An 11,221-nucleotide genomic window follows, 5' to 3' on the forward strand; every position below is an offset into this window, starting at 1 on the left:
CTACTTACGACATTTACATTTAGTTAAATGAAGACAGTTTACTTAATATTAATTGTATTCGGGATATATACTTAGAGGCCCCGCAGGATGAGGAATGAACGTCACCTGGTCTCACATTGACAAAAATAGTAAAATCCAAAGCGGGATTTCTTGTACAGATATTCGACTGAGGACCCAACACCAACGGTTTGAATATTTTACACGAATATTCGTCAGTACTAGAAATAATAGTCTGACAAAAATCGGTCGCCAAACGTAGAGAAGACAATATTTGTGAAAATTATATTTGAAATAATCTGTAATTGAAATTTAAATAGTCTCAAGGCTTCGTCCAGAAGACTTGTTCGGACTTCTTCAGGGTTTGCTGGATGAAACGTTGGAATTATTTAAATCTTAGTTGCTGAATTTTAAATGTAACTTTTCAGCAACAAGTCTTAATATTTGTAGTAAACGGCCATATAACCCAGAGGACTTTACGAAACAGAGAGCTGAGTACTCAGTGGACATAAAAAAGGAAACTAGTGACAGAACTACCTTATGAATAAACCAGTATTGACCCAACACATAACAGGGCGAAAATGAAATACTTCTAGATAGTTGTTCCGAACGAAAAGCTCTAGCTAAAAGAGAACACTAAAATCATCAGGAGACTTCTAGCGGAGGACGCTTAAAAACTTTTCAGGCATTGCATTGAAGTGAACGTTTAGAAAAGCCTCTAGACTTTTCATCGTATCATTCGTATTCACGCAGATGAGGGGGAATGAGAAGCCGCTATGTAACGCTTTATAATACAGAACCCACTTAGAAAGTCATAACAAAAGTCAAACAATGAAGAATTGGACAAAATGCTGAATGAAACACATTATAAGATTTCAAAGAAATAAGTCATATCCCATTAATCTAAGTCCATGTTTTGTTCATCATCAACACACTTTTTGGAATGATTTGTGCCGGGGTTACAATTTGTTTTTGGATTATTCACATCGTTAGACTGTCCAGAATTTTGAGAGTTAAGGTCTGGAGTATTATTTGTAGGAGACGCCGTCGGAGGTTTTGGAGTATTGATAATGGGATGACACACTGATTCCATGGCCTAAAAGTTAAATGAAAAAACAACTAAGTTTAAATAGCAAAAATATTAAAAGAAATTTTGTTAACAGTAGAACTACATTTTAATTACGATATTACACAATCTGAACAATGGCTAACTCGTTACAAGAGTTCTATGACGTAAGTAGCTGCTGTTACCTGCTTTTGTAAAATATGAAAACCATACGTTAAATACATAATTTGTACATCTCCCACCAGTTTTCCTTTACATGTTTTATGATTCTTCAATTCTGTTACTACAATTACTTTCTGTCCTCCTCGATTAAATCTTCTCAATTTGTTCGCATGCCTCCTACTTTCGATTGGTGCTACATTCTACTAATGTCTGTTACCATAAGTAGCATGCGCCACAGTGCTATTGGTTTTATGGACAATAGGGTATTTTGGAGGACAGACAGCTGGTACCTCGATTGATGTGGATTGCACAGAAACAGCAGTGGGTGGGGCAGAATCATTAGTTTTAAAAATAGCTTACTCAATGTCAGTTTAAACATTCACTCTCTGAACATTGGCACCCTGTTCAAACTCCGATTCACTTCAGTTTTAATAATCAGATAGGTGCATAGAAAAGGTATAAATTTAAGAATATAAACCTGAGCTTAGTAACTGAGCAAAATCCACGTCCGAAAGTCGAAAAAAATATTAACGTTAAACCAGTTTCTTAAAGAGGTATACTTAAGTGAGATAAAGAAATTAGAAGTATGGATTACTGATACATTTGTTTACCAGCTACTCCTCATTTCATATAAGATTTATAAGCATTAGTCTTTTCTTTTATCGTTGCTATTATATTATGTAGATCTGTTTTATTATTATCTCGTCATGCTAATTTAGTATGACAACTTGTTCCGATGCACATTTGTGCCATGTTCTAGGCTGATGGTTTCTTTCTGTCTGAATCTCTATCTTTCTTCGTGGCAATGTAGAACCTAGTACGTATGTACATCGGTTCGAGTTGCCATATCCGGTTTAGAGAGAGAAATGAAATCGCCATGAAGAATCTAAGTTGTAGATGTAGTAACAGTATTAGTGGTAACAAGAATGATTAAGTATCGAAGATACGATCTAAGAAAATATAAGTTAGTGAGGTAAATCTCGAGGAAACCAGAGGCTTAGAATCTGAGAAAAGACAAGGAATAGATGTACCTGTGTCACTGTAAACGATTCCGACTCATGTGATTCAGTCTTTAACCCCTGGTTACGATAATCAAACGGACCCCAACGAAGTAGTCTACAACTAATAACAGCTTAGTCTAACTGTCAATGATTCTACAGACTGATGCCATATTTTGGAGTTGGCCAACGCTAGTTTTTTCCACCCTACTCCTACGCCAGACGACATCACCTGTCGAGACGGGTAGTGGTTGGATATACGTAACACATGTTCTAATAAAACAGTTGGTAAAGATTTACTACCTCAATAACCGACTTGCCACCTCTACCCAGTACTCAGGTGTTATATCCGGATAACAATAGTGAATGGTAAATTTGGGATCCATTTATGGACCAATACTATGCCTATATTTCTATCGTATCATTGCCAACTGACTAAACTATTCATATTCATGTTCCCCTTATCATGAGCTTCATTTTGAACTATAAACTATTGTTATACGATTTACCATTCATGAATTACACCCAGTCTATTGATTACTGTCCCCCTTATTCACAGCCACATTTGGTTAAATCTTGTACAAATGTTGTTTTCTATTTTATTGGTACGATGTGGTCAGTTTGATTGGTATATATAAACTCAGTATGTTTGAAATATAAAGATTCGTATCGCAGAAGCTGTTCTGGACTTAACTGGCTGGGCTAGACAGAAACAGGATCGACAAGTACTCTAGACTGCTCACACGGTTTCCGTATGTCACTGTTCCAATCGATAATTCGATGCTCTCTGATTGGCGGTCTTATCAGGTGACACATCAACTGGACATCCACTCGGCCACAAGATATAACATCAGGCACTGCTGATTCGATGCTTCGAAGATACCTATGGTAGAATACTAGTGACCAACGAATATTTACACACATAAAGTAGGACGGAGCGAACTTGTGCACAGTAAACTCGCCTTTTGGATAGCAAACGGATATCTTGCCTACGCCACCGGTTTTATTTATTTGAACACACAAGTATTGGTACAAAGGAGCACCAAATACATATGCGCCAAAAAAGTCACTTGATTTGTGTGTGGGCTGTGATACTGCCCGAGTGTCCAAACCAAAGCAGATGGTTTTCTTAGGGGGCCACACTCGGAGCCTTTCACCAGAAAGTCTGATTCACAAGGTCAGGAGATGTAGTCCTATGGTAGCCGGTGACCAACAACTGGTTCATACGCCATTTGTTCCTTCAGGATCCTGAAGCCCATGTGCACTATTGGTCTGGAATCAGGGTTTTCCAACTACCCTAGGTGGATCCTCCGTATCCGCTAACCTGGGTAAAGTACCGAACATTCGCTTCTCGTCCTCTCATCTTCGTAAATAACATCCCAGCCGCGAAAAGACAATGAGTAGAACTTCCCTGATAGTGGTTGTATGCATTTTGAGAGGGGGAGCTAACTCTCCCCACCCTCGGCCGTACCAGGGCATTTGGGGGCACGCCACAGGTGACACGCTCTAGACCATACATCGGACACTCAAATAATATGTTGAATCGGAAAACATAAACTAGTAGCCAAAACTCTAGAATTCTATTCCGGTTAAGCTTAAGAAACTTAAGTGGTATTAAAAGTTGCTAGTTTTTTCCTTGTCTTGAAATGTTTCGAAGAATCACTATTAGTAGATGATACCGCAATGAATTCATACGATACATTAGTATGTTTATTGGAGACATGTGATATTTTAGGCCTCACAAAAACCGAGTGATTTGTGTGGCGCATATTATATATATATATGGTGTACAAGCATTTCAGTTTAAATAAATAACTTGGAAAAATAAGGAAAATGTATACTACTTACTTGCTGTTGAGATATGATATCTGTAACTTTAACTACAGGATCTGAAGTTTGTGGTCGAGGATTTTGTTGCATCATTTGCTGGTTCAACCAGGTCTCATACTGTACTATCATATCTTCCAACTGATTAACTTGCGCCTGTGTTAAATGGTCATATGTTGGTTCTCCAGCTGCAACACTGTCTAACACTTTCCTTATACGCTTTACAAAGAAAGTCAAACATAATCATAAGAAAACTGTCCAACTGAAATAGCAACTAAAACAACAGGTTACTGCACGATTACAAGTATTTCATAATTTTGCTAGTAGTTAAATGTGTTGACAATGATGGGAACAGATAAACAATGTGTAGTTTTTAATAAAGACCAAGAAAAATTTCCATAACTACGTACGGTCAAATATATTTTTCACATTTTATAAAAATATTGAGTGGGATAAGGTTTTAAGTAAGACGTTGGATTTCACCAAGACAAAAAATGTACTGTCAGTTACTTAGTAAGCCAGCCATAATATTTGGCTTAGTCTGCGAAATATGGTTACCATGATCTACCTTAGTAGTTTTCGAAAATCTTTTTGAGATGCCAGTTGCTTGAATCGACAGAACCAATGATACCATTTCTATGAAAAATTTAGATTTAATTCAGCTAAATAGGAATAAATTATAAAAGGGATTTTATAAACTTGAACATCTACAGCTATCACAGGCTGAAATAAAGTTCTAGGATTCCAGAGTTTTAACTAGTTCGCTGTGTTACAATCTATTTTGTTACACACATGTCCCAGATGGCTGGGACATGTGTTACGTATGCCCAACCACCGACTGCCCCGACGTGCAATGCTTTATGGTGTAGGAGCAGGTTGGAAGAAAGCTAGGGGCGGCCATACCAAAACATGGCATAAATCCATGAAGTCGCTGACAAGCGGACTGGGCCATGTTGGTAGGTGTAGACTACCTGGTTGGGATTCGCGAGATGATAGCAACCGATGGTTAGAGACCTTGAAGGACATGGCTCAAAATCGTTTGCAATGGCGAAGGTGCATCCACTCTTTGTGTTTTACCAAATTCTAATCTCCTGAATTCTTCATGTCCCTATCCTTTTTCTCTTTCCAAATTTATTTCACCGTATTATACTCCTTGAATAACATCTTCAAACCCTTATCTTTCACATAATACTTATACTCTTACTACTTCTACCAATATGGGATTTGAATCGACAACTTCATCTCTGTGCTAATGTGGTATGGCAACTCGAACTGATGTACGTACGTACGAAGTTCTACGTTGTAACTGATTGACTGACTGACACACGATTTTTAGAACCTGTTTGGACAATACAAAGTTCTACAGTGATTGTCAAGTCGAACATCTAATAACTTATTTCCATTATAATCAAGATGACTAATATCAAGTATCATTAATTAAAAAGCAAATAATATTGTTACTGTTTTTAACTGAACGACTTTGAATGCGAATGTTTTGAAAATAGATGAAAAGGCACTTTACACGCTCTTTTAGCGGAAGTGACGAAAGCAAACTCAAATTACCAGGAAGAATTTGAGCAATAAAACATTAACAGTAGTGATAATCTTGATCGTTTACTTTCACAAAAATACGAACTCGTATACGAAATATTTGGCAGTTATCCTTAATCATCTTGGGATATATAGTTGTCGTAACTAATCCGGGTGATTTTAATAATCAGTGTGCTTGATTACTAATCTACATAACCAACAAATTTGGTGGGATTTTATTCATCACACAATATTATGCAAACGTGACAACTACTGTTAGTCAGTGATTAAACAGGTATCAAAGGACTAGACTGAGTTGAGAATGAAGGTACCACAGAGACTTTTTAACCAGGTAGAATGGAATTCAGAACATTATTTTTGAGATGACTGGATTTGACAAGTACTATAGTATAGATTCACGTAATGTTAGACTTAACAGGTTTAGTGAATGGATTATAAAAATGTAGCATATACATGTTAGTGAAATAACTCACCACAAGTGATCGATTGAAGTTGTCAACGGCTAAAGGACGATTAAGATGTTCATTCGCTCGGTGGACAATCGGATCTCCCTTGCTCCTTAACTCGGCGAGCTTATCTATATAAGCTTGACGTCTTAAGCTTTCACCGTCACCATATAACCACTCTTCTGTCATGTCTAATAAGTGAAGTAGTGATTCTGACTCAGTGGGTGAGGTGAACGGGTTCAATGGTCCTTGAAGTTTAGACCGCATTTCATAAACATACTCTTCAACAGCATTTTTAGAATTGACTCGTTCTCGTTCCAATTTGTCCTGCTGAATGAGATTAGCCTATTAAAAACAAAAATTGAGATGTGATGCAAAATCTACAAACATGGCATATATTTTCAGTGTATACAAACTATTACTAACCGTAGGGTCCAAATATTCGTACGAGATTTGTTTTCATTTTGGCGAATCCATTTTAAGAAAATTCTTAGGAAATACTAAACCCTAAGACTACTTGTTTTCAGTTTGATGGATGATAGAAAATCGTGATACTCAACTTTCTGTTTTGTTACAATATTGAACTATTCACAAAGCTTGAGTAGTTTTGTAGTGATCGAGACAACACTAGAATATCAATAATAGGAATTTAGTCTGATGTGGAGGCAAAAGTTACCCTTATACAATGTTGGCGGTTCCTTCACATGTTTGAATGAAACAAATGATGGTCAGTTGTTCATAAGCGTAATCTGTCAACTGGGATTAGCTGGATAATGGTTACCACTAAAGTACAGGTTCTGTATACCATCAGATTAACTACAATCACACATACTACCCAAGAATGTTTAAAACCTAGAAAAATGAAACTGTGGTAATGAGTCAGTATGTGGAAATAAGGAGTGGGGACCGAGTGCTAATATCTTTCATGGGTTTCTATTAAAACTTCAAATCCACAAAGTCCAATCGGGTGAGAATTACTTACATATCACACGTTTGTACAGCTAGAAAAATACTATCTGAATGTTTATAACTTAAACTAAGACATTTCTTTGTAGTAAAAATTCAATCTACTATGAAAAAGATAGATGTTATGACCAAAAAAATACCCAGATCACACTGAGTACTTGCAAAACGTTCCGAAAATGAACGAAATACACTCTCGTATGTAGATTTTTAAATGCAATAACGAAAATCCAACGGTACATTTCATGGATGAACTCTGAAAAATAACGATCCTCATGTATATCAAGGGTAGTCATATATTATTAGTGAACATCTCGATTTGGTCACTAATTTGCACTTTTTATCAAATACGCCGTGCAAGATGAAACAGACTTTGAAAATCATCTAATGAGTTGTGAAAAAACGAATACAAGAACTGAATGGAATTCCAACAGATGAAATCTATAATTTACAAGGATTTTTGTAACTTGGAATTATCTATTTTTACTCAGGGAGACCTAGTGATACATATGCGACAAAATCGGGCGTGGAAAAACGTGTAACATACCCCGATTTCACAGAACTCATTGAGTTGTTTTGTAGTGAACTGCATATTACTAACTTCAATGCTCAAATCATGATACTTGGTGAATTTTTTCTTTTTCATTACTGTTTTCTTTTTCGGTGAAGTAGAGTCTTGCGTGTTTGTTTGGTTGGTATCCACCGGGGGATTCTGACTCTCAGTATCCTCATTGCTAGCTGTGGTTACTTCCTGTTTAGAGTTTTGAGGTCCATCAACCACAGAGTTGTCCTCAGAAACACTAACTTCAACTTCTTTTTCATACTCTTCCACTAATTGTGCTTGTGAAATATTGAAGATACCATGGGTATTCATACGCATTTTAAGCTTGATTTTACGAGGCTCTGAGAATATTTGGGAAGCGTCTCCTATTTTGAAAGTTCCAATGACAATATTTTGGTTTGGTAAGTCATCCTTATTCGCATATCGAGCTTCTAAAGTAAAAGCACCATGTTGCAAAAGAACGATCTGGCGTGAAGAAGGAATAGGATGGAGAAAAGGGAAAACTTCGATGCACATATTTTTGCCTTGTGTTGTTAATATGCCATCAATTTCTTCAGTTTGCATGCATTGTTTGCTACCTTCCTCTTGATCAAATTGTATTATAATAGGATACAGACATGGTTCAACGACATTGAAGTCTTTCACCTTGAAAGCTGGGGAGCAGATAGCTGCCTACAATGTAAAGATTAAAATCACATTTAAAGCATGAGACCTTCCAAAAGTTTCTGACCACCTTAGACTCTGGATTACTAAATGGCTTTATTTACTGATTAAAAAAATACAGAATTTTCAAATACTACTTTTCATATGGTAGGTACTTGCGAAAGTGAATTTAGGCACGAGGATCTGCTACAGAACAGGGTTGGCATACACACATGGTTTATGGAGCTCGTGCTGCAACAAATGAGGCATTAACATTTCTTGTTTATCTGTGACCACAATTAATGAGTTTAAACGCACTCTACTGAGTCCCACTGCTTGATGTTTCAGGTCACATTACTGCTTACATTCAGAATCAAGCCAGTTGAATATCCAATAGACAGTAAGGTACAACTAAGATGGTCGGTATTATATGATGATTAAGTCACAACGTACTTTCAATTACCTCCAAAATAGTCCAATTTTTCAGTTTTCCATTGTGGAAACTTGCTGTCCTGGAGCATGCAGTTTTGTTAAACGGAGAATGGCAAACTGTATTCTCAAACATGAAGTGATATTAGAATAAATTACTTCAAAACATTTTGCTCTAGGTTTGGCTTAAGTCAATTACTTGTACTCATCCGCTTGGTTGAACAGCGGTTAGCGAGACTTCAGTGTGGATAAGCTAAGACTTCGCTAATATACGCTCTAATAAGCAGTTTCTGAATGATGACTACTTTGTGTGACAGTAAACAGCCCTGATGAGTTTGTTTTTAATGATGTTCCTTCCTTTAAGTAGCTATTAAGTGATAGTTCAGCATGTTATTGGCAATCGTTATTAAAATCATGGGTAGTTTTTACGACATGTTTAGTGAAATTATTTTTAGATGGACCAGTGGAATTAGCTAAAGCAGATGGAATTGTGAGGAAAGACTGATGTCAGTAATTTACGACAAACTCGTGAAGTTAGACCAGACAGTAAAAAGCGAAAAAATGTGAATAGACTAGACAAGTCTCTGGAACCCGTAAGATCACAACTGCTATGAGTTAACACAACTATTACGAATAGGCTCTAGCATTTTCTAAAACATACTCTAGACTACGGGATTCCTAAAATTTTGTGGTTTCAGGTATAAACTAACTGCAGGTGCAAATAACAAGTTGAAATATATTTGCGATGAATGCTTAGAAAACCGTCTTTACATGAATTAATAATAACTATAGAACTCGTCTAAAACTATATTGAATCCAAAGACATACCTGAAATGCACATCCCCGAGCGACAGCCTCATCAGCATTTAAGCTAGTCCTTCCTTCTTGTCTGAAGACAGATGCGACAACGTTCTTTATCATAGGCATACGTGAAGAACCACCAATGAGTTCCACTGAGTGTACATCTTCCGACTTCAACTTAGCCACATCAAGACACTTTGTAAACAACATTTGAAATCGTTCCACGAGATCCGAGCACAATTCTTCGAAATCAGTCCGCTTCATTTTATTCGTTAAATCTCGATCTTCTGCTAGGGACTCGACGTTGATAGGTAACTCCGAGGAATTAGCACTCATTGACTTCTTGAGCTTTTCACATTCCTGAAGCAATCTTAGAGTCGCTTTGGATGATAACGAACCCTGCAAAGGTGAAAAAACCTAACACAAATGTACCTTCAGTTTGTATTGTTGCTGAAATTCACTAGCGAACTTGTTGAAAAGCTTTTCGTCAAAATTCCGACCACCAAGAAAAGCATCACATGTCGTTGCAAGGACTTTCATCTTGCCTGTGTTGAAACTGCAAATGCCAACTTGAGTTGTACTGTAACCGATACTGACAAATGCCACTATTTTCGGCTGTTGATCAGCTGGTGGTAAGTCGGTGTTGTAAAACCCATACGCGGTACCAACTTACGAGATTAGGAATCCAAGCAGAACTTACTTGCAGTTATATCATTCACTAGCTTTACACAGTTCAATCCTGCCACTTTTGTGGCATCTAATACAGACCTTCGTTCGGCATCTGTGTAGTAGGTAGGAACGTTGACAACAACATCGACCACTTTAGAACCAATAGTAGTCTCTGTAATTTCCTTAAGTTTATTCATTTGGATTGCCAAGATTTGCTCAGGGACAAAAGGAGTTTTTTGGCCTTTCAGAGAAGCCTTGACAAAATAAAATTGCTAAATGATAAGACTTACCGAAAATGTAATGCGACCATCACGAGCTGCTTCGACTTGATGGGTCATGAACTTTCTTTCGTTCACAACTGAGAAGTCTGACAGACATTTCCCGAGCAACCGAGTAAAGCTTGTAAAAGTATTCTGGATATTCATAACTTGTTGTAACTTGGCAGCTGTTCCTACAAGGACTAAATCCCCTGAAAATGCAACACATGTTCTGAAAAGATCAACAACACAAGAGACTTACGGTGTAGCCCTCTCACTATACTCGTTTGTAATCACTTCAACCCCGCCACCTCTAGCAACACCAATGTAAGAAGTCAAAGAGCCTATATCAAAACCGACAACTGACACAGCCATGAGACAACAGCCGAGCAGGGAAACGTAGAAACAACTTCTCGCGCTTCGAAGTCTAGAATGTGGTTCTACTAGGTTCTACTTAGTTAAACAAATTGTCGAGTTGGGTTTTCGCGTTATCCTAATTGATTCATAAACTAGCATGTGTTTAAGCCGATGTTACTTTGTCGAATGACTTAAATGAATGCGCAAAGAAAATGTGTCACTACTTCTTATTCATAGATATTGACATACATAGATTTTCGCCTCTTTGTGGGGCACGTGTTCCAGTTGTAGGATATTTCGCGTAAACATTAAAGATAAAAGGACAAGAAACTGGCCAAAAAGTAGGATTGTCATATAAAAATCAAGACGCATTCATAAAATATTGACGAGTGGATTATTTTTGAGATCTGTCTATACTTTGTCGGAGGGGACTTTTGAATGCATAAAGGTGAGATTCCCTGAATCAGTACCTACAAAACCGGAATGAAGAGGTT

The 11,221-nt window shown here is 37.2% G+C and overlaps 1 protein-coding gene across 2 annotated transcripts; it reads right to left on the reverse strand.

The window, feature by feature from the left end:
- Window positions 1–829: 829 nt before the first annotated feature.
- Smp_069130.1 (heat shock protein 70 (hsp70)-4, putative) lies at window positions 830–10,745 on the reverse strand (the record flags this gene model as incomplete). Of its 2 annotated transcripts, XM_018792288.1 has the most annotated exons (9): window positions 830–1,093; window positions 4,072–4,269; window positions 6,075–6,392; window positions 7,558–8,244; window positions 9,472–9,843; window positions 9,877–10,112; window positions 10,145–10,367; window positions 10,404–10,602; window positions 10,633–10,745. In XM_018792288.1, 9 exons carry the CDS (start codon window positions 10,743–10,745, stop codon window positions 896–898), a joined length of 2,544 nt encoding a protein of 847 aa, XP_018644291.1. In that variant the 3' UTR covers window positions 830–895. The 2 variants fall into 2 exon arrangements, with proteins under 2 accessions (XP_018644291.1, XP_018644292.1); XM_018792289.1 differs by lacking the exons at window positions 830–1,093; window positions 4,072–4,269; window positions 6,075–6,392 and having other exon boundaries at window positions 7,124–8,244.
- Window positions 10,746–11,221: the final 476 nt, after the last annotated feature.

This window comes from Schistosoma mansoni, assembly GCF_000237925.1.
Source record: "Schistosoma mansoni, WGS project CABG00000000 data, supercontig 0412, strain Puerto Rico, whole genome shotgun sequence".
Classification (NCBI taxonomy): domain Eukaryota; kingdom Metazoa; phylum Platyhelminthes; class Trematoda; order Strigeidida; family Schistosomatidae; genus Schistosoma; species Schistosoma mansoni.